General features: G+C 42.1%; 1 protein-coding gene across 1 annotated transcript in view; it reads left to right on the top strand.

Moving 5' to 3' along the window:
- syne2a (spectrin repeat containing, nuclear envelope 2a) overlaps positions 1–22,476 on the top strand; it is a 55,764-nt gene that overhangs the window by 21,824 nt on the left and 11,464 nt on the right. Inside the window, exons 29-70 of the mRNA XM_017033843.2 lie at positions 33–233; positions 621–874; positions 976–1,126; positions 1,247–1,390; positions 1,472–1,603; positions 2,095–2,277; positions 2,362–2,499; positions 2,607–2,792; positions 2,899–3,021; positions 3,561–3,743; positions 3,943–4,014; positions 4,829–4,936; positions 5,439–5,516; positions 5,621–5,965; positions 6,119–6,222; positions 6,377–6,527; positions 6,605–6,688; positions 6,775–6,936; positions 7,400–7,654; positions 8,038–8,196; positions 8,953–9,138; positions 9,406–9,576; positions 9,673–9,807; positions 10,293–10,486; positions 11,090–11,204; positions 11,310–11,492; positions 11,931–12,080; positions 12,310–12,486; positions 12,575–12,730; positions 12,825–12,980; positions 13,918–14,088; positions 14,226–14,359; positions 14,770–14,953; positions 15,840–16,022; positions 16,115–16,228; positions 16,329–16,474; positions 16,626–16,767; positions 17,157–17,251; positions 18,960–19,191; positions 19,803–20,000; positions 20,243–20,365; positions 20,998–21,153. Of these exons, the coding sequence (XP_016889332.2) occupies positions 33–233; positions 621–874; positions 976–1,126; positions 1,247–1,390; positions 1,472–1,603; positions 2,095–2,277; positions 2,362–2,499; positions 2,607–2,792; positions 2,899–3,021; positions 3,561–3,743; positions 3,943–4,014; positions 4,829–4,936; positions 5,439–5,516; positions 5,621–5,965; positions 6,119–6,222; positions 6,377–6,527; positions 6,605–6,688; positions 6,775–6,936; positions 7,400–7,654; positions 8,038–8,196; positions 8,953–9,138; positions 9,406–9,576; positions 9,673–9,807; positions 10,293–10,486; positions 11,090–11,204; positions 11,310–11,492; positions 11,931–12,080; positions 12,310–12,486; positions 12,575–12,730; positions 12,825–12,980; positions 13,918–14,088; positions 14,226–14,359; positions 14,770–14,953; positions 15,840–16,022; positions 16,115–16,228; positions 16,329–16,474; positions 16,626–16,767; positions 17,157–17,251; positions 18,960–19,191; positions 19,803–20,000; positions 20,243–20,365; positions 20,998–21,153 (6,714 nt within the window). The remainder of the gene's footprint in view (positions 1–32; positions 234–620; positions 875–975; positions 1,127–1,246; positions 1,391–1,471; positions 1,604–2,094; positions 2,278–2,361; positions 2,500–2,606; positions 2,793–2,898; positions 3,022–3,560; positions 3,744–3,942; positions 4,015–4,828; positions 4,937–5,438; positions 5,517–5,620; positions 5,966–6,118; positions 6,223–6,376; positions 6,528–6,604; positions 6,689–6,774; positions 6,937–7,399; positions 7,655–8,037; positions 8,197–8,952; positions 9,139–9,405; positions 9,577–9,672; positions 9,808–10,292; positions 10,487–11,089; positions 11,205–11,309; positions 11,493–11,930; positions 12,081–12,309; positions 12,487–12,574; positions 12,731–12,824; positions 12,981–13,917; positions 14,089–14,225; positions 14,360–14,769; positions 14,954–15,839; positions 16,023–16,114; positions 16,229–16,328; positions 16,475–16,625; positions 16,768–17,156; positions 17,252–18,959; positions 19,192–19,802; positions 20,001–20,242; positions 20,366–20,997; positions 21,154–22,476) is intronic.

The following is a 22,476-nucleotide window of genomic DNA, read 5'->3' on the forward strand; positions in this document are numbered from 1 at the left end:
CTTAAACGTACAAACATCCTCTTCTCCACCAGCTTCTGATGGAGGATCTCTACAGCCTCGCCGTTAGGATCGAGGACCTGAGGGCCGGGTGTCCCATACAGGGGTGTGGTGACAGTAAAGATGGTGAGCCGGGCGCCCTCTGGCGCCACTGGTCGTCATTACGACGTGGCATTGGCCTCTTGATGGCGCATATAGAGCAACGACAAGAAGAGTGGAAGGACATCACTACAAGTGTGAGTTAGCCCTTGTTTTAATTTTTTTTTTTTCTAAATTAGGATTAATTAGCTTTTGACAATTAACCATTTTGTCTAACTTTTAACTGTTGTGTTTCCTAATTTAAATAGGATTTTATTAGTTTATGTTTTGTGTTTTGACTTTTTTTATTTACTCTACATTTGACTGAATAATTTAAAAAACTAACTTAGTTTTAGCTGCCTCTGGGCTGTTGTTTTATTTACTTGTTGTTGGCTACTAAGTCGTGAATTTGTAATCCGTCAACACTTGTAATAGTTGAACGCTACGTTGGCCCAGTTGAACATTTTACACATTTAAGCCATTATTATCAACAATAATTCACTTTAAAACTGTTGATAAAACATATTTGTATTTATTCCCTTTAGATTGAGCAGTGTTGTAGTTTCCTGGCCCGTCTTCAGTCGGAGGTTCCGGACTCCTCCTCCGTGAGCTTCACTCATGAAAAACCCCAGGAGCTTCTAGCTCAGGCCGAGGTCCACCTGGCCGGTCTGGAGCAGCAGGCCTTATCGTCCCTGGAGCACCGACTGGAGCATGCCCTGAGCCTGTCAGACTCCCAGGATCCCAGCAGTCCAGGTCCTGTGGGGAGAACACTGGTGGAGATCAAGGAGAACGTCAGGAGGTGGGGTTTGTTTTCTCACACACACACGTGTGTGTGTGTGTGTGTGAAGCGATGAGTCATTTATATCAAAGGTGCTGAATGAAGATGCCGTTTCTCTGCAGCTTGAAAGAGAAGAACCTGCTGGTTGTAGCTGCAGCTCAGGCAGAGGAGAATAAAAGGAGCCGAGTCCAACAGGAGATGGAGGAGGTGGAGAAAGACACACTCCACATTCAAAACAAGATGGAAACGTGTTTGAACCCCAGCCTACAACAGGTGCACTCTGAGTTTTAATACATCCAAGCAAAACTTTTGGCAAACCTTTCCTTGGTGTATTAAAAAAAAAAAAAAAGAGGAATTAATTAAATAAATTACATGTCTTTTTTCCGCCGACAGGAGCTCTGCAGGGATTTGTTCTCCCAGAAGACCAGGCTGAGGAGCATCGTGGAGGGTTTGCAGAAACAGTACACGGAGATCCCTGCAGATCTGAGCCAACATCTCCGACAAGTGGAGCTGTCTCTGCAGAGAGCAGAGGAGAAGGTAACAAGACACGGCGCCAAAAATCAATCCCCGCTCACGTGTCACGAGCCACTAAAGTCTCCTTTGGTTTGTCTTTAACAGCTGATGGAGGGAAATAATCCTGTCGGTAAGTTGGCAGGTCGAGTCGTGGAGCTGGGCTCAGGCCTGGAGAGAGTGAAGGACTTACTGGAGCAGAGGAGTCCAACAGTCGGTGAAGCTCAGCAGGTCCTCAGGGTGGGTGTAAAAGGCATCTGGAGTTGAACTTTGAAGAAAAATGATTCACTAAATAAACTGTTGTATAAAATCCACATAATACTCCAAATGACTTGAATATTTCTGGGAGACATGAGGAGTTTCTGAAACTGACCATAAAATCTTGACAAAATAAATGTGATGTTATGTTACGTGGTCAAAAAAAAATTTTTTAAAGGCCCATAGTTTGCTATGAATTTGAATGATTTTTAAGTCATTAAATTTAGGTCACATTTTTGAAAGACAAAATCTTCACTTCTTTTCTCATCAAATTTGTTATCATTGCAAAAAAATTTGTCAGATAAAAAAAGACCAATTTTTTTAAACTCTTTAAACAAGAAAAAAAAACCTAAAGCATGAGTACATGTTAATATTTAATTATTTTATTATGAAGTTAACTGTCATACTCCTAGTAGAAGGTTCTTGTAGGATCCTGATCCTGATCAGATATCTGCTAAAATGTCGTTCTGCAGCTGGTCTGGGATGAGCTGGACTCGTGGCACAGTCGGCTGATGCTGCTGGAAAGCGAGGTGCAGGATCTGGCCGAGGAGCAGCCAGCTCAGGCCCACGTCCTCATGGACCACCTCACGCAGCCACTGCAGCTCTATCAGAACGCATCACAGATGGCGGAGAACCGCACGTCCTTCCTCAGCAAGGTCAGAGTCGTGTCGTGTACGTTCACCTGTGGAGCACAGAGGCAACAACAACAACAACAGTGTTTACTTTTCCATCGTTTTCAGATCCCCGTGTGTATAAAGGAGTTTGAAGACATTGTGTACAGCGCCTTCTGCTGGCTGGATGAGGCACAGGCATGGCTCAGTGCTCCCTGCTCATTCACAACAGCCAAAAGTCTCCAGAATCACGCAAACTCCCTGCAGGTCTGTGATCACAGCTACAGGAATAAAAATAAAAAATGTAAATGTATACTGGTGCAATTTGATGAGGTTGTTTTTTTTTTGTTTTTTTTTTAAACCCTGATCCACAGCTGGTCCTGGACGACTCAGAGAGGATCAGGGACATGTTGCAGAACTTCAGGCCGGTTCTGGACGAGATTTCTGCCGTGTGTGACGTCAGTGCCCAGGAGGACACGCTGAACCAGAATGACCAAGGAGTCCAGGAGATGCAGCGCCACCTGCTGGAGCCATTGGCGCAGCTGCTACAGGCTGCTGTGGTGAGTGTTTCATATGAAGGATTAATACATTTTTATCAGAGACTTCAGGTTGATGGTGACTGATGTTGAAGTCCTGAAATCAAGTCATTTTAAATCTCATTTTCAGGTGGTGGAAGAGATGGAGGGCGAACTCAAGGCCATTGAGAAGAACATTCAAAAAATCAGAACAATTTTGTCCTCTGTGGACGACGCCAACATAACGACAACAGAACATCTGCACAACCGACAGGTGAGGTTTTAACCATTATATATATGTATATATATGTATGTGTATATATGTATGTATATATATGAATGTATGTATATATGTATCTTTGTATATATATGTGTATATATATATACACATATATATACACATATATATATATAGTATATACACGGGTGTGTATATATATATATACACACATATATACATATACATACATATATACGTATATACACACATATATACATATATGTATATATATGTATGTGTATATATGTATATATATGTATGTGGATATATGTGTGTATATGCGTATATATGTATGTATATGTATATATGTGTATATGTATGTATATATATATATATACATACACATATATATACACATATACACATATATATATACAGTGTATATATATATATATATATACATACACGTGTATGTACTGTATATATATACGTGTATGTATATATATATGTGTATATATATATATACGACCCTCCTCATCAGAGACCGTTGTTCTCAGCTCAGGGATTGACTCTGTTTCTGGCTCCATCTGAAGGTGATCCTGGCCAACGTGGCGTCGATCCACAGGACGATGCAGGAGATGGAGAGATGTAAAGATGAACTCCCTCTGCCACGAGGAGCAGAGGAGAGTCTGCTGGTCTTCTCCAGAGCTAAACAGCTGCAGCAGCCGCTGCAGGAGCTGGAGGAGCTGACCCTACAGCAGGCCTCGCAGCTGGAGGTCTGGGAGTCTAAATGCCACAGATAATGAGAAATGTTTGACTCATACTTGGAAAAATTCTACTGACTTTAAAAAAACCAGGAGCTACTTTTGTGTCTTTTGATCTTCAAGGATAAAAGGTCGACAAAAAGATTCTTTACAGAAATATGGAACTGCTTCTGATTTTGTTCCTTTTCTATTTGTGATAAATCTTCATCAGAACAAGATCAGAGAGCAGGAAGAAACCATGGTCCAGCAGGCGGAGTCTTCTCTGTTGGAACACTCGGTCCAGGTAAGAATTTATGGACGTATATTTACGTACTATAATAAAACTTAACACCTGGTCATCATCCGTCTGAGTTAAACTAATCAGCTGATGTGATTGGGTCGTAGTTTTAAAGACTAGTGGCAGAACGGAGTAGTTTGGGCCTAGAACCCTCGCCCTGCTGATCCAGATCCTCAGATTCCACTCCAGTCTTTGTTTTCACTGCAGTACCATTGTTGTTGGTACTGATTCTCAACGACTAAGTGCAAAACTTCTGTTTTTCTCAGTGTGTGTAATTTATTTTTTTTGCTGCCAACATTAGATTTAACGTGTTTTTCCATTCTGATGGTTTGTCAAATATTTTGATAAATGTACAAAGATGGAGCAGGTTTTATTTATTCATTTTAGTTTTTCAGTTCATTCATATACATATTCATTCTCGACTATCCTTTGTGTAAAAATTTTTTGGAGGGTTTTATAATTATGGTAATTAATTCTCCACTTCACCGCCAACTGTTATTTACTGGAGGGGTTTTTGTAGAAACATGGCGCTGGTCTGTGGAATCACATTTAATTTTTTTTTTTAAATGTTTTAAAATAGCAATTTGTTTTTCCCAGTAAGATGTTGACTAATGTTCCATGCAATGGTAGTAATAATAAAAAATCATGAAATGTTTACTAAATCACCGTGTTTTCCTTTACACTGAAAGTTCCCTGTTGTTACACTATTATAATTGGGCTGATAAATATTAATAAAAAATCTTACTATAATAAACATTAGCAGAAACTCGACGTGTAATTATAATCACAGTTTTCTTAATGTCTCCTCACAAAAAAACAGGAAACTTTTGCAGTGTCTAACCCAGAGGAAGAGCAGGAGGATGATGATGATGACGACGAGAGTTGTCACTCTTCATCCTCTGACACACTAACATGCAGTATTCCAGAGGTAATTAAAAAAAACTAATTACTGGGATCTTTTAACTTTTGGTTTTGTTTCGAAGCATGAATCATGCAAAAAAATGCATTTATTTTTTAAACTAATTACTGGGATCTTTTAACTTTCGGTTTTGTTTCGAAGCATGAATCATGCTGAAAAAAAATGCATTTATTTTTCGATGTTTTTAAATAAATAAATATTTTTCATTATAATTTCTCATGCTTGGGAACAAAACTTGAAAACTTTATTGCCTTTTTTTTTTCTCTCTCTCTCTTCTTCATGCTTTTATTTTGCCTGTTGTGGAGCAGTTAGCTTTAGAATCTGAATTTCCTTGATGAGAAACTGTCTCCGTCGTTGCTGCTGCTGCTGCTGCTGCTGCAGGCAGACTGTCCTGTTCTCTGATGAATGCACTGTCACATGCAGCTGCCTGAAATGTGTTCCTCCTTATCTCATGTGTGTATCTGTGTGTGTGTGTTTGTTAATGGCTATATTTATCCTGGACACTGACTAGGACCCAGAGGAGACGGTCATTAGTTTGAAAGTGAAAAATGAGGATTTTGACAAAAAGACCCCGCTCTCACCCGTCAAGGTGACGTCCTGTTTTTTTTATTTTTTTTTTATTAATGTTTGTTTTTGCTGAACTTGGATTCAAAGAACACGTAACAGCTCTGTGATCAACTGTGTTTACTTCAGGAGGTGAAGGTTTGGACTCCAGCAGTGGAGATGAGCTCAACCGGAGCTGAAGCTCAGCTGTGTTCACAACCAGCAGGATGTGACATCACGGATTTGGCTTCTAGGAAAGCCTTTAAATCAGCTGATGCTGAAGAGGAGGCCACTGATGCCACTTATAACCGCGGAGCGTTTGACTCGGAACATCTTGAGAAGTTCCTTCAGGCTGTAGCTGCAGTGGGAGACACAAGACTGGTTCCCGTGAGACCCGTAACTCCTTTCACCGCCTCCACTGGAGAATCAGCTGAGCTCCTGGATGAGGAGGTAGATGAAGAGCTGACTCCCTCCACAGCTTTACATCGAGATGTGGTAAGTGCCCGAGAAAGACAGAGACTCACTGTGAAGGTAAGTTTATGCAGAATTGAAATTAATTTGTCCAACTTTACTTATCAACTTAAATGCTACAAACAAAGAATTTACAGAACGATTTAAGAAAATGTTGATTTTCTCATCAATATCCAGGACAACCTTTCTGGTCAGAAAGAGAAACGTCTGTCTTCCAGTTGTAACAATCAGAGACTGGAGAAGTCACAACAAGTTCAAGACTCAACAGAGATGGAGTTCAGGTGAAAGAACCTCCGACGAGTGAAGACGTTTAAATGTTTGGTTTTTTTACCTGTTGTGATGGAGTTCAGGTGAAAGAACCTCCGACGATTGACGACGTTTAAATGTTTTGGTTTTTTTTTACCTGTTGTGACGCATGAAGCTTCTGTTCCTCAGTTTGGTAGAACATGAAACTGAGGAGGAGGAGGAGGAAGATCAGAGACGAAGGCGACTCCACGACCAGATCTCTGAAACGCTGACCTTTATAAACAAGGCACGCAAAGAACGCCGGACCGAAGCTGGTTCTGACCGAGAGACTGGTGACAAGGTTGGACACCAAACACTTTTCTGTCTCACCATTGTTCCTTTTTGCCTCACCTACTGTGACTCTTTTGAACTTCTCAGCTTCCAGACCGGAGGTCAGAATCCAGGACCACTCCTGTTGTTCTGGAGGAGATCCAGGAGACCACGTTCTTGCTGGGACAGTTGGTAGGTGCATGAAGGATCCTCTTCTTTTTCCCGGACCATCATGTTCTGACTGTTATCGTGGTTTTTTTTTGTTTTTTATTTTCCAGTTGAGGTCTGAAGATGGTTCTGATCCAAATGTGAAGCAGGAGAAACTCTACGATGTTCTACGGAGGTTGGGCCTCTGCCTGCAGGATTGTGAGAACCTTTTGTTGCCACCTGGTGGCACTGGAGGTGGTGACCATGATCAGCTGAGGCTGCTGCAGCAGGAGGTGATTTATGCTGTGATTAAAAAAACCCACATTTAAATCAATGGTATTTTAAGACTATAATTAAAACATGTAACCTGTTATTTTAGCTTTGTTTTTTTTAGATGCTCACACTTCCACACCAGAGTCCATAGATAAAAACATTGATTTTAAATCACTACTGCATCTATCACTGGGTTAAATGTGATATTTTTCCACTTCAGTCTTTAAAATTGTTTGTTCTTCAAAACCTCAATACCCCAATTTTACTACAGGGGGCAGCAAAAGATCAGTAGCGTCTGTGGCAAATGAACCCTAAATTGTTGAATTTCTCTATGGATTTTGGTGCAGAGCATTAAAAACTCTCCAAATTTTTTGACCAAAAAAAAAAAAGACAATGAGTTATTGGGTGTGTGTGTGCTGTTCTTGTCACTGGGTGGAAAAAAAAAACCCACACACACTCTTTTTATTTTGTTTTTCTGTGAAGTGTGTATCAGCAGAACTGACCACTTTGGCTGAACTCCTGACTAAAGTGGAACCTGAGACCAGGTCTGTATGTTCCAAAGAGGATCCAGACGCTCTCGGCTGTCTGACCCGCCTCCAGGATTGTCTTGGTGCCCTTCAGCCGCTCCTCACCTCATCCATCAAACGGCTCGCTGGGCGTCAGGGCCTCCAAACAAAAAAACCGGTTGGATACACTTTTTTTAAATTTTTTTTTTTTTTTTTACTGCCTTTTATAAAAGCCACGTTCAAATAAAATAATCAACTAAATTTAGTTCAGGGCAAATCTGGCCCAGAAAGCGTCCAGATGTGGGCCGTTGTACAGTGATGTTGTCCTGCCAACCTCCATGTGGTCTAAAGTACATAAACAAATGTGGAGTTTTTACATGTTTTATTTCCACAATGTGCTGCTTTTGGTGCTGTGCAACGTGAATGTCACAAAAAACAAAACAAAAAAAGCACAGATATTTGGAACAGTCCATGTGGCCCAGATCTGGCACGGAGGTGTGGACCGCTCAGTTTATGTCAGTTGATGTTTACTGAACACGACAATGATAAAATAATGCATCAAAGAGCCAGGTACGGGACACGACAATGATAAAATAATGCATCAAAAAGCGCTAGGGCCAAGTACGAACTCTACAACTTTTGCTGCGTATCGTTTTTCTCCCTCAGTTCTTCTTCAGGCGGCTGAATATTTTGGAGGAGTTTGAACCAAAATCCACTGAATCCTTCCCGTCTCTAACGGATGGTCGTGGTCTGGAGCTGACAACATCAGCACAGGTCTGTGTTTTTGAATGTGTTCTGCCATAATGTGACCTGAGCCCACAGAGGCGTTCAGTCTCTGTTGAATTATAACGTGCTTATTATGAAAAATGAACTGCAGTGTGAGACAGAACTGCCAGAACTGACAGAATGCCAGTCGTGATTTTACAGCCATCACACTGAACAGACCGGTGTTCTGCTGAAGAGCTGGACAAAACTGCTGTTACTGTGATTGGACAGCAGCTGGTCACATGACTAAACTAAACCCTCAACCTGGAAGAAACATGAATCCACTTAATCCGAGCCTGTTCCTTTTTATTTAGTTAGTTTAGCTAACGTCATATTAGCCTCACAGCTAATACTGGGGGAAAAAAATCAGTTATTTTGTCCAACAGTAAAATACATTTTCTCAAGTTTGCAATACATTAAAAAAGCCACCTTTTTTAAAAAAAAAAATTAATGTAATTCTTAATTCTAAAACCTTTAAGATATTTCAGCAAAGCAAAAATGAAAAAAGAAATTCCAGGCTTCATATTCAAACAAATCCCAGCAGAGCAGCATCAACATTTGTTTAACTTCACAAATGTAAAATATGTATAATAATAAAAAATAAAGTGCTACTTTTACCATGGTTTAAAATGTTTATTCCTCCACACACTGTAACTGTAGTTCAGCTCCATACGGGCTCTGTGTTTCTGAACTTAATGCTATTCTCCTTAAACTCTGCAACCCCTGTCCCCCTCCCCACCCCTCCATCCACCCCGGACGTCTCAGCGGTGTGTCCTGGGCCGACATCTGAGGGAGAGTCCAGGGGAAAAAGCCAAGCTGCAGCAAGCATCCTGGGCCTGGCTTCAGGGGATAACTCACCTCCTGGAAGTGGGCGAAGAGTGCATAAAAGAGAGGCAGATGAGCCAGGTTCAGAGCCGTGGCCAACTTCAAGACGTCCTCTGCAGACAGCAGGTATCTCACTGAGCTTTCAGCAACTTCTTCAGGAGCCAGCAGAAGCTCAGAGTTAAAGAGCAGGTTTCTTCACATTTCAAGTGTGAAGAAACCTCTTGATGGTTGTGGAGAAAAAAGAAAGTTCAAAATAAACTCCTGAAAACTAACGAGCAGACCTGAGGCAGAGATGTTCAAACCGTCCACTGTTGTTTGTCGTATTCATCAGAGCGTCTTTGTGATCGTTTCCCTTTCTCTTTCTGTCTTGAACCCGGTCTCTCTCTGGTCCAGAAGCTCCTGAGGATCCTCTGGTCTCACCTGGCTTTTGTGCAGCGTCTGTTCCAGTGTGAATCAGAATCACTCCAGTGTCAAGAGGATGAGAGGCTTCAGCTGGAAGTCAGAGCCAGAGCGTTGCAGCAACAGGCTCTGGGACAGGAAGTCGCTGCTCAAAGGAGGCTGCAGGTTTGAAGCCCCACGTTTGCTGTAGGCCATGAGTTTCCAGTGTAGCTCCTGAACACACAGGTTTAAAATAGAAGCGTGGGATTTCCCCCTCTTCAGGAGTGGACGATCTGGGAGGATACCTGGGGCCGACTGGGGCCGAAGCTGGATGAGGTTGAAACCCTCATCAGCGGTGGAGATCCGGGGGGAGACGACGAGGAGACTGGAGTGCAGCAAAGACTGGAATCTTATCAGGTGAAAAGAGGAGCACTCGAACGCAGCATCTTCACATGTTAGCTTCTCACTTTCTCTGCGTCTGTGTTTCCCTCCTCTGACTTTTTCTTTGTTAACCATGAACCTTTTCATATGTGAAAATGTGAAAACTTTTTTACGTTGAACTTTTGTCTTTTCTTCTCTGCTGTGTTTGTCCCTAAAAAACCCTGTTTGTTTAGGTGATGATTTAAGCGATGCACAGACATTCAATCAGATGAATGAGAAAAGAAAAAACAAATTGTATGAAGGGAATTTACCTTGTTACTGAACATCAGCAGCATCAGAACAAAACACTAAATAAGAAAAAAAAAACGTTTAATCTAATTAATCACAGGATAGCGGTGGATTGTTATTAATTATCATCAATCAATAGATCAATTATAATTTATTGAGATAAGTTAACATTTTTTAAATCTAAAAATGACCATGTGATCATGTGGTCACTCTCTCATTCTTCTCCCGCTCAGGAAACCCTGGTGCAGCTGGAGCAGAGCAGACCTGCTGTGGGCCAACTCCTGGACCTGCTGAATTCAGAGCCGCCTTTAAACCCATCAAGCAGCCGGCCAACAGGAGGCGCTCTTCTACTGCGCTGGAAAAACGCTCTGAGACGGACAAAGCAGGAGACTCGGCGCTGCAGAGACGTCCAGGACACCAGGTCCAGGTGGGACTGGAACACAAATACCTGTTTTTGTCCTTACTCTGCTTTATTATCTACAGTTTCAGGCCAGGCAGGTATAATTATTGCCTGACCAGTCTGACAAATGTTCAAATGTCTGGAAAAAAAACACGTCAGCAATTTTTTTTTGGTTTTTTTTTTGTTATGGACATAAAATAGAAAATGTCAAGTTGAAGTGTTTTCTCCACGTCAGGGTTTTAAAAGCTGTTAAAAAAAGACTGTCGGGACTAAATGGGTTTGTTTTTTTTTTGTTTTTTTTTTCAAACCTTTTACTTCCTACTTGGCCTCGTTTAGAGAGAAAACTGAAGAAATGTAGTTGTATTCATTAGTATCAATGTATGAAGTTAGGAAAGTGCAGTTGTATTTAACTTAACTCATTAAAATAAAATGCGTTTTCCTTGTATATCAGACAAGAAAGACAAAATAACAGTTAATTCTGCCTCATACTCCTGCCTGTAGGTAGCGCTAATATATCAGTGTATTCTTATTAAGCACAGCAGTAACAGAGGTGATATGTCTTAGTTAGAATAAAGGAGTATTCTGGTTCTGCTCCGTTGGATGGTACGATCTTTCTCATCCTCCCCGCAGATTCCACTCGGCCTTTTCCTCGCTCAGTAATTGGCTGCTCGCTGCCAACGAACGTCTGAAGTCGTGGTCAGAGCCGGAGCCACAGAGTGTCCACGACAGTCTGATCAAGATGCTGGTAAGACTGGCGTTAAAATGTTAAAAAAATATCAGCAGCTGTAACGACCGCACCGCCATGACGGCGTATTCAGCCGCACTCCCGTCCTCGTTGTCTCTGGTCCAGGATTTCTCCGTGGAGGTGGAGGCCGTGTCCACTCAGAGGACGTCTGCCTGCCGAGAAGCCACTCGTCTGATGAACCTGAGGGACGCCGACTGTCCTGAGCTCAGATCTCAGATCAGCCAGCTGGAGGAGGCCTGGAACCAGCTGACCTCTGACCTGTCCGAGACGCAAGAGCAGACGCAGAAGGTGCTTTAAGACGTCTCTAGTTTTCTCCCAAATCCTAATGTCATGGTCCATAAACCAGTGATGATGTTCACCTGACGTCACCAAAGTATTACAGCTCATCAAACTGCTGCTGTTTATCAACCGTGATTAAAGTCTGGGAGGTGAAGGGAGTTCATCACACACAGACACACAGTCCACATTCAGATAAAACAGCTTCTGTGATGTTGGTGGAACGGGAGTCTTCACCAAGCAGGAGACGGACATGTCGTCATCCATCACCACTGAACAGAGACATGTTTTATCAGATTTAATTAAAGTTATTATTTGTGGCTCACAGTTTTGGCGATCACTTCAGAGGACGAAGAGATATCTCCAAACCTGGATGAAAAAAAAAATCTCGTTATATTCAATGAAATAAACTTTTAAGCCCAGTCCTTGTGCTTCCTGTTGTCTTTTCAGCGTCTCCTGGCTCGGCTGTCACCAGAGGAGCTGCTCCCTGACGTGGACGCCTGGCTGAAGAAGTTGGAGGCTTCAGTCCTCCAGCAGAAAGAAGCGTATCTCAAGGCAGAGAACGCTGCAGAGATCCAGGAAGTCCTTCACAAATACAAGGTCACTGTAAACTACAAAATCAGTTAGTGTTTTTATCATGAAGCAAAAACTTTATTAGTAATTGATTAACCTTCTATTTTCCCCCAGTGGTGTGAAAAGTCAATAAATGTTTCCAGTATATATTAACCAAATCTTGGACCAAATTAGTGTAACGTTTCTGAACTTCTTTCAGCACAGAAACTGTAACTTAATTATTTGTCATGTGTTTAATTTTAAAAAAAAATTTCAGGCGTTAAAGGCGGGTTCTGTCAGTGTCCAGCTCCTCCTGGACTTCTTCTCCGAGTCTGGACCTCAGGCTGCAGGAGCAGACCTCCAGGTTCTCAAGTCTGAACGCATCATGTTTGCAGAGAAACTTGATGACATCAGACACCAGTGCCTACACCTGCAGGGGGAGCTGCAGAGCCAGGTGTGTGTTATACAGTAGTAGAGTTAACTATCGTCCTTTCCTCACTTTTACTCATGGATGAGCCGCTCTCTGGTCTTCTCTCTCCCAGATCTGTGGAGCTCAGCACCTCCATGACACGTGTGCCGTCAGAGAGAAGAAGCTGGAGCGTCTCAGTGGTTGGATCGAGGAGCAGAAGGAGCAGCTGAAGCTGTGGGAGCAGCCCACCAGTCTGACTCTGACTGGGAGAACTCTGGCAGAGTGGGAGGTAAAGGCAGCCGTCAGTTTGTCATGCACCTCTTTGCTGCTCCTCCTCTTCCTTTGGTCTCAGGTGTTCCACCGGGATGTTGTTGCTCCTGCAGGTGGTCGGAGACGAGGTGAAGGAGGTGGCTGGGAGTTTGCAGGAGTTGAAAGCCTCACGAGTGCATCCTGAACAGGAAGAACTGAGTCCCTGTGATGCTGCCTTCTCAACAGAGGCAGAGAGAGTTTCTGGTGCCTGTGTGGAACTTCAGCAGCAGGTAAAAAAAAAAAAACCTGCAAAAAAGAGAACCTGCAGTAAATAGAATTAAACAATAACTTTTAATTATAATTAATTTCTAAGGCCGTCCTTTTAGACCAAATCAGACTAAGTGTCCTGCACCACTGGCAGAAATGCAGCCCCAAACTCATACAGAGCGTCCTGCTAATTGACTGATTAAAATTGAAAAACAAACTGAAAAATTAAACTGGCAGAAATGCAGCCCCAAACCCATACAGAGCGTCCTGCTAATAGACTGATTAATATCAAACTGAAAAATTAGAGAAAAGAAAAAAAAGTGAAAAACAAACAGCATCAAAAAGATCAGTTGAGCTGAGACATCCTCAAGAGGAGCAGGAAGAAGTCTACAAAAAAGTCTTTTTTTATTATAATTTGAATAATAAACTCCTGTTTTTGTTAACTTTGTTCCCATGTACTTTTGTAAGAACCACATAGAGACCCTCATTTAAAAGAAGTGAAAAGAAAAACTTTGGTTGAACAGATGAAAAAGTCTTGTACGACATGGCTAAAATGTATGCTATAAACAGAAACATAATTAAAATCAGCTTCATAAAAACTGTAGTTGACTAGGTTAAGAGTAAATTATATTCTTCTTGCCCTAAACTGCTCTCCTCGCAGGCTGAAGTATCAATATATTTATGAGCGGTTGTTGAAGTGATGCTCAGTGTCACCGTCCTGCTGAGAATGATCCCTCTGACGGCCAGTAAGCGTCTGTTTTTATGTCCTGCTGCTGTTTTACTTTTACTGCTCTCTGCTGGAGCTGCTTGTTTCCAGCTGCTGAAAGAACGACTACAAAACCAGCACACAGTGATGGTTTTTTCTCAACCACATCTGAGTCCGTCTGACACGTTTAGCCGATGGCGACACCGTTCACAATAAGCTTTTTTTGTTGTTGTTGTTGTTTTTTTTCTGTGAAGATGGAAGGTTTGAAACCAGCGCTGCTGCAGACTGTCGAGGCCTGGACTCAGTTGGAGAAAGATGTCGAGCAGTTTGGTCTGAAGACCACGGAGATGCGTTGTCTTCTGCGGCGTCTGCGAGCTCCTTTCTTCTCCCTGGAACAGGCAGAAAGTCACACGGCGCTGCTTCAGGTGAGTTCCAGTTTCTTCTTCACTGCTTTTAACCTTCAAGGTTCTCTCAGCACTTCAGCTAAAGTAACTCAGGTTCTGGTTGAAAATACATCTGTACAAGAGAACAAATAATTTTTTTTTTAATTCCCTTTTTGCAGCAAGTCCAAAGGAAAGCAGAGAAAGGAAAAGAGTTTTGGTCAGATGTGGAAAAATCACTCCTGAGTCTGGTGACGGCTCTACATTGTCAAACTGCCCAGGCACTGAGTGACCGAGTGAAAGGAGAGCAGAGGAGGTCAGTAACAGAAGACAGACAGAGGTCAACGACAGGTCATCTGATAGAAATAGATTAGTTCATATATATGTAAATATATAGATATATGAACTAATAACCATGACATGTAAAATAATGAGATGTAAGGTGATCTGTGATTTTATATGTGTATATAGATATGTATGTTTATATATATATGTGTGTATATATGTATGTGTATATATATATTAATATATATGTGTATATATGAATGTGTATATATATGTGTTTATTTATATACATGTATGTGTATATATGTTTATCTGTATATATGTATATATATGTAAATGTATATAAATATGTATATGTACCGTGTATGTGTGTATATATGTATGTGTATATATATATATTTATATATATAAATAATTCCTAACGTCTTGTGTTTGTGTCAGGTGGCAGGACACAGTGCAGCAGCTGGAGGAGGAGTGTGTGAAAAGTGAAAACACGGCGTCTCTGTGGCAGGAGTACAGTCGTCTCCGTGAGAGCTCCTCCGCTCGACTAGAAGGTTTGAGGCTTCAGTGGGAGGAGCTGCTGGATTCTGTTGTGGACACACAGGCCGTGGTCCACACGGTGGAGGTGAGTTACACCGCAGTAAAGTCCCAGACGGACTGAACAGGGTCAGAACAAACATTTATCTCTCCTACCGTGATCTCTTCTTATCTGAACCAAAGGCGTACTTTTGGTCACTTCCTTTTCCTCCCACATGGTTTCATCAGAACACCACTTTGCCAATTCCCTGAGAACATGACCTTCTTTGCAGAAGATGTTTAGTTGTGCCTCATCAAGAGCTAAGAGTTCCTCAGATTGTTGTAGTTGAAGTGGCTTCTGCTGATGCTGAGGTTTACAGTCAGAACTTCTCAAACTCACCGCTGCTGCAGCGTCTGATTCACCCTACCCTTGCGTTACACTCAGAATTCAATTAAAATGGATAAATGGATGGGAACAGGCAGCACTCTCTCATGGGCAGAAATATATCTGCTGTGGCCTCAGTGTTGTTCGTACGCCGGATCTTTCCCACTAAATGCGTAGACCAGATGCTGCAGGATGCGCTGTTTTGAACATTCTGACCATAAAATGAAAAAAAACGCATGGTTAAGGTCACCCCCCTCCCCCTTACCCCCCCCGTTTTTGCACTCCTGACTGAAGTAGCACATCGCAGGGTGTATTTGGGAAAGGTTGAGTCACAGCCATTCGTTGAAAACAAGGTTTTTCGTTTCATAAACCAAGAAGAGCAGCTGCAGGGTTTAATGAGACGAGTTAACAAAAATGATGCAGTAAAACTGCTAATTTAATCATTAATATTCAATCGTACTTTGGGCGAAAGTAGTCAGAATATCTGGTTACTTCATGTTTGTATCATTAATATTCAATCGTACTTTGGGCAAAAGTAGTCAGAATATGTGGTTACTTCATGTTTGTGTTATTGATTTTTTTATTTTTTTTATTCTTTCATGTACACCAGAACTTACAGGAGGCTCTGGACGACATGCAAAGCGACAAGAAGAAAACACTGGAAGCTTCCAAACGTCTCATTGCACAGCTCGAACCACTGCCTGCAAATTTGATCCAATCAGAGAGCAGCTCCCTGTCACGAGACATCCTGCTGCTGACTCAGGCAATTTCAGGAAAAAAGAAAAGCCTGCAGGCAAGGACAGCACTAAATTACATTAGACTAAATTCTAAATTTGAGTAAAGTTTTAGTACCTTACATTTCTGCTTGTGTGTGTGTGTGTGCAGGAGGATTTAATAAACCAAAAACATCTTCATACAAGTTTGGAGACCCTTGAAAAGCAGACACAGAACATCAGAGAGAAACTGAATTCCGGTTTAAAAGACAAAGACTCAGTAACGGTTGATTAAATTTGTTTTTTTCTTCATATTTCTAAGTACTTGAACTGTACACGATGAGTTGAAGTAAAGTTTTAAGTTGTAATATTTCCTGGTTGTATAGCAGGTTCTGTCGGCGCTCCGTGTTCTCTCTCCATCACTGATTGATGCCAGCGACCGTTTGACGGATGACAAACGGGACGCAGAGCAACTGCACGCGCTCAACAGGAAGTGGATCCAAAGCTATAACCAAGCATTCGACATGAACAGGTGAAGATTAGACGGGAAATGAAAAATGTGTGTTCTTAACACAGTAATCATTTTAACAGAGCAATAAGAAAAAAAAAATAGGTCAATTTATGGGACAATTTATATATATATTTTTCCCTATTTACGGAGCTCATGCTGCCATGTTTTCCAGGAAGCTTCAGTGTGAACGTCAGCGCCCCCTAACCTTTCAGGACAGGTGTGAGGAATTGACAGGTTTAAGAGATAAAATCCAAGAGGAATCCAGGAAACCTCAGAGTTTCTGCTCTCATCAGGAGGTTCTGAGTTTTCACCAGGTACTTCACACACTTCACACACCAAATAACAATAAAGATGAGCAGGAACCAGAACCAGACACAAGTTTAATTATATGTTTTTTTACATCCAGGCAGCAGCAGAAGCAGCAGCTGCTACGATAAATGACTATTTAAATCAGAGTTCATCATTTGAATGTGAACAGGTCCCAGTATTTGTCAGTGCGTTTCCTCCTCCACAGTCTACGCTGTAAATTAACTGCTCAAGCATTTGGTGCTAGTTTATGTCCTGAGGACGACGACGTCCAATGAAAACATCATTAGAGTCCAGATAAATGACATCATCAGCACAGACTGGGTTTAACACATCACCGCAGTCAGGACAGAGACTTTTCCTTGTTACAACTTTAACACTGATTTTTCTTACACAGAGACTCGAGACCGAAGTGAACACCGGCGACCGACTGTTACGGCAGATTCTCTGTGACGCAGTGGAGTCCATGGGAAACGAGACGGACGAGAAACGGTACGGGGAAATGTCAAGTTACGGACTTTTCTTTAAAACACGTGTGTGTGTGGTTGTAATACAAAAGGCTTTGAGTTTCTTGATACAGACCAAAAAAAAAATCATTCCTCAGATTCCTCAGACAAACAGGTGTAATTCTACTTTGACGTCTTTCATCTTTCTCTTTTCCTTCTGCCTGACGACTCCATCTTTATTTTTTATTTTTTGTTTTTGCCAAATATGTCCACAAGTCCAAATGATCTCTGCCAGTGCTGCTGCTACTGATCACTTCTCTTCTCCTCCCGTCCAATCCACTCACTCCCAGTGAAACATCTGAATATGTTCAGCTGCGGTTCTGCTTCCTGTCTTGTATGCAGTTCTCCCGTCTCCCAGCCGTACATCATAGCAGATCTCACTACTGTCCCATAAACTTTACATTTCAACTTTTATCCTCCTTTTCGCCTTTAATTCTCCAAAATAAAAAAAAACCACAAATGAAGTTAGACCTTGGACAAAAGTTCACTTTTTTTTTCTTTTCTTAGGTTTGATCGTAAAAAAGTCCAACTCACTTGGAACGCTGGGTGTTTTGAGAGGCTGGTTGTCATTATACCACGGTCCAATAGTTTATGATTTCACACTGAGACACTGAAAGGATTTAAAACTGATTTTATTTCCAGTAATGTCATAATACAGTCAGAACAAGAGGAAGAAAAATAAATTGTTATCACATCTCGGGGAGTCTTTGACTCCTGGGCCTCTGTAGAGCTGTGACAGAACAGAAGGGGAATATGTCACTGTATGGTGTCCATAAAGATATGTCCTCGTTGTTCTGGACTAGACAAGACCCTCACCTCCTCCTCAATAAAGATATGTCCTCGTTGTTCTGGACCAGACAAGACCCTCACCTCCTCCTCCTCAGTTTCATATGTTCCCATTCAGTGCCGAGGTTTATGGTCTGTGGACAGATGAGATAAAACTTGATTATTATTTTTTTGATTTGGCAACAACTTAAAACAACAAAGATCTTGTGAACGCGACTTTCTCTGAGGAAATCTTGAGTTGAAATTAGTCAAAAACAAGGATGAGTTCAAACTGTAGCATTTCCTAAGTCCAGGTTATCAGTAGGTTATCGCTCGGTGGAGTTATGGCCCTGCGCTTCTTTACGACTAGCTTTTTAATAAAGTTATAACTTTCTTTTTTTTTACGATTACATTCCTCTTACACGTTAAGCGCTCGCTGACGCACGACCAAAGATCCAGTGTTTGCAGGTGTTTCCTTCATCGCTGCAGCTTCTCGTCTTTTTTTTTTTTGTTTTTCTTTTTTCCCTCCGACGCTGCCTTAAATCATCCCTCGCAGCGTGAGGAAATCTTGGACAGCTCCTGTGGTTTTAAAGGCATCCAAAGGAAAGTACTTTCTGTTCCCCCTGCTGGGATCGCTGCTTGAGATTTTACGACCCTCCTAAAATTCTGCTGATTTTGTGTTGATGTAGCGATCGCCTGGTTATAAAATATTACAGACTCACTTTTATACATCTTTTCTCTTTTTAATACTCCTTACTGCCAGACTTTCACTCTTCATTTTTCTTGTCTGAGAAGAAATTTCACTTTTCAAAGGCCCTGATGTTTTAATCACACTAATTTCTGCGTATCAGCAACACAACTTTGGGATGTTTTGCATGTTTTTACATTGACAGTGAGTGTTCACTAATGTATGACATGGTTGTCCGCAGGTCTGACACGTTGGCACAAGCAGTAAATATGAGGGAGCGCTGGTTCAGTGCCGTCGCTGAGGTTGGACGCTGCAGGTCAGAAGGGAAAGAAAATCTCAGGCGAAGAAGAATCTACCGCCGCGGCTCCAGAGTCCTGTGGAGGCTGCTGACCCACGTCAACCTTCTGCTGCAACCTGCACAACCTGTCGACTGTGCAGTGCAGCAGCCAATCAGCTGTGTGGATGATGACCAGGTTAGCTCAAAGGACATGTGTAAAAATGAAGGGGAAACAGAAGAGAGACAAAGCTGGTGACAGGAAAAAGTCTCAAAACTTCTGTGTTTTTGGTTTCACTGATTGAAATGTTATTTTCAAACACCAGAGGGAGTGTTACAATTTTACCACTTAAGATACATCTGCAATTTATTACTTTTTTTAGGGGGGAGGGGTGATGGATCGAAAACACATCAAATCAACAGACAAACACGTTTTTCCCCGAGTGGGTTTTACAGAAAATAATAAATAAATGGGTCGTGAATGAAGGCTTTTGTTAAAGGTTTGGTGATAATCTTCTCAGGAAACTCCATGACTTGCCCTCACTGTGCGGTAAGCTGTTGTATAACTCCTGTTGTCAACACTACAGGGTTTCATTTCTGAATAAAACCGAGGTGTTGATGCAACACTAATGAGTCAATCTGTATTCCTGTCAACAGGGATTCTGCATTTACTAAGAGGAAATCTAATCCATCCTCACGGCTCTGTCTCCTCTGATCATGAGTCATTTTAGGAGCGAAATTACATTTGCACCAGGAACGGAGTGGGAAAAAAACAAACTTCAAATTTTCTCTATTTCTGTTTGTTTACAGTGTGTTGAAAAGGTTCTGGATCTGCACTTGTCTGTGTTTAACCAGACACTGGAGGCCGGGAAGACGTTATGTGAGACGATTACGGACTCAGAACATCAGAATCAACTACAGTCAGAGCTCCAGGCCCTTGCAGAGACCTGGAAACAGAGTGTGTCACTGCTGCAGGGGAGGAGAGACCTGGTCCAGAGGACTGTCCAGGTAACAGCTGTGGTCAAGTTCGTCAACATTATTGTTATTATAATCATATTTTTAAAAGGTGAGTGTCAAAGTAGATGTTCTTAAGACGAGTGAAACAATCCTGATTGTCATCAACTAAAGATAAACAGACGTTTCAAACAGTCTGAAGTCTTTTTATCATGTTTAACATCAGTAAGTCATTCATTATTGTTGAGTTTCTTTAATCAGTGGTTTGTGTTTGATTTTTTTTTCTTTTTTTAAAGACATGGTCTCAGTGTCAGGACTCAGCATCCAACATCTTGACCCACCTGGACCAGGTGAGAACCAGGCTGACGCGGCGGCTGCCAAACGAATCAGAGGAGTCCGAGGAAGAGATGTTTATGAAGGTCAATATTGAAGACGCTGTGTCCACCATCTTTGTTTTAATACACAGTCAGCTACATGTCTTTAATAACACACACCCTGCAGGAAACGTTTTAGTTTCACCAAATCACCTCCAGCTTCAAATGTCCTCTCATTGAGACTCAAATCTGTCACCTCCTACTTTTTAGATTTTAATCAGAGATTGGCTTATTTTTATTTTAAGTTTCATTACCGCCACCTGGTAAATATCTTTAACCATAAATGTCCTAAAGACTTGAGCAGGAACTTCCTGTGGCCCAGCTGTACTTCAAACAGAACAGGAAGTTCTAAGAGTTCTCTTCCAGTAGTTTCCCCACCCCTCAGTGTCATTAGCAGCTACCAGCCAACCCCAGCAGAGAGCCTCTGGGTTTGCCCCACCGCCCCCTCTTGCTTTATTTAATACCCCATGCTTTCACTCCCCTCCCCCTTTTGACCCCCTTTCTCCCTCCCCCCCTGCCCTGTCCTGTCCAGAGCCTTTTAATCTGGCCGCTCAGAGCAAATGCAGTCAGCAGAAGAAGACGTAGAGAAGCGTGTGCACGCAGACCGTGAATGGCTGAAGGCCTGACTGCTGAGGTGTGTTACAGTGCGTGTGTGTGTGTTTCTGTGTGTTATGCAGGAGACACAGGTGTCTCTGCAGCGTTTGTCCACTGATCTGAGGAGACTGGGAAGCATGAAGACGGACCTGTCTCAGTACATCGCGGCCGGCGACTCGGCTCTGCTGGCGCAGCAGCTGGAGCAACTTCACCTGCAGTGGGAAGAGCTGTGCACCAAGGTGAGGAGATGATGATGATATTGATGATGATGATGATGATATTGATGATGATGATGATGGAGAAAGAGAAACAGCAGCTAAAGTAGTCGCCGGTGCCGCCAGAGGTTTTTCTTAGCAGGGACACAAAGGCTAAGCAGAACTGGGGAGGGGGGGGCGGGGGCCACACACTCACACACACACTCTCACTCAAAGTCAAACTCACAGAGAAAGTAGTCAGCGTGAACATGTTCATGGAGGGAAGCCCAGGATTCTGCAGGGTTTTCTAACTGCACTCAGTTTTGCAGGAACAATAATCTACATGGCACTTTATTTGAAAGTCTTAATCTGCACATTTACCCCCTCCCTCCTCCCCTCACACTCCCCCCTAAATATTTTTTTAATTCTTCCACTGTGTTACTAGTGAAAGTGGCTACAGTTTGTTCACAGAGGCTTAAATTCCTGCAGTTAAATCAGTGGGATTTGACCTGAATGCGCTCTCGTTGCCCAACAGTTTTCCCACAGGCTCAGGATATTTGTTGCACATTATTACAAACCTGACTTGAAAACTGTTGCTTTAATCTGTGATTTTTTTGTGAATGAACCAGAAACTTTATCAAAAGGCAAAAAAGAGGCAGCGTTTTCACTCAATTCCATCGCAAGGTTTCCTTCCTGCACATTCAGCAGTTGTTTCCACCTTTGACCATGTGTTTGTATGGATTACTTCAAACTCCTGGACTACATTTGCTTTTATGTAAAAAGTACAAGCTTTTGAGTTTGGTCTCCTATAGTTTTTTTTTTTTTTTCAAAATAAGAGCATGAATAACTTGACACAAAAATAACAGTTTTCTCAAAAAGACATGATTAAAAACGCTATAAAACTGTGGGAAATGACAAAATTATTTTTAATTGATTTGACTGCTGGAAAACTTGTCATTTTGTCATTGTGTTTAATTACTTTTCAGTGCAATTACTTACTTACTTAATTACGTTGCTGTTGGGTCACATTTGTTGTCACTCTCGTGGCTGGAGGCCATGGATTTGAGTTTCCTCGGCAGAATTAACAGGTTGCAGGTGGGGGGACGCTGGAATGGGTCCAGCCAGCAGATGGCCTGAGTCTAAAGGGATTCTGAGGGGGAGGGGGGGAGGAAGGGGGTGGCTCTATTGTTCCCCGATGAGCACAAAGTCCTCAGAGGGTGAGCGCTGCTAACAATGCTCCGTAAATCCTCCAGAGTCCAGAGAGAAGGAGCTGACAGTGTGCAGTACATTAAAACCAAAGCAGGGCCCATTTAAGTCCAATGAATGACAAGGAGCAGTAAAACATAGATGCTTTAAACAGTCACTAAC

This window comes from Cynoglossus semilaevis, chromosome 7 (assembly GCF_000523025.1).
Source record: "Cynoglossus semilaevis isolate Cse_v1.0 chromosome 7, Cse_v1.0, whole genome shotgun sequence".
Lineage (NCBI taxonomy): Eukaryota > Metazoa > Chordata > Actinopteri > Pleuronectiformes > Cynoglossidae > Cynoglossus > Cynoglossus semilaevis.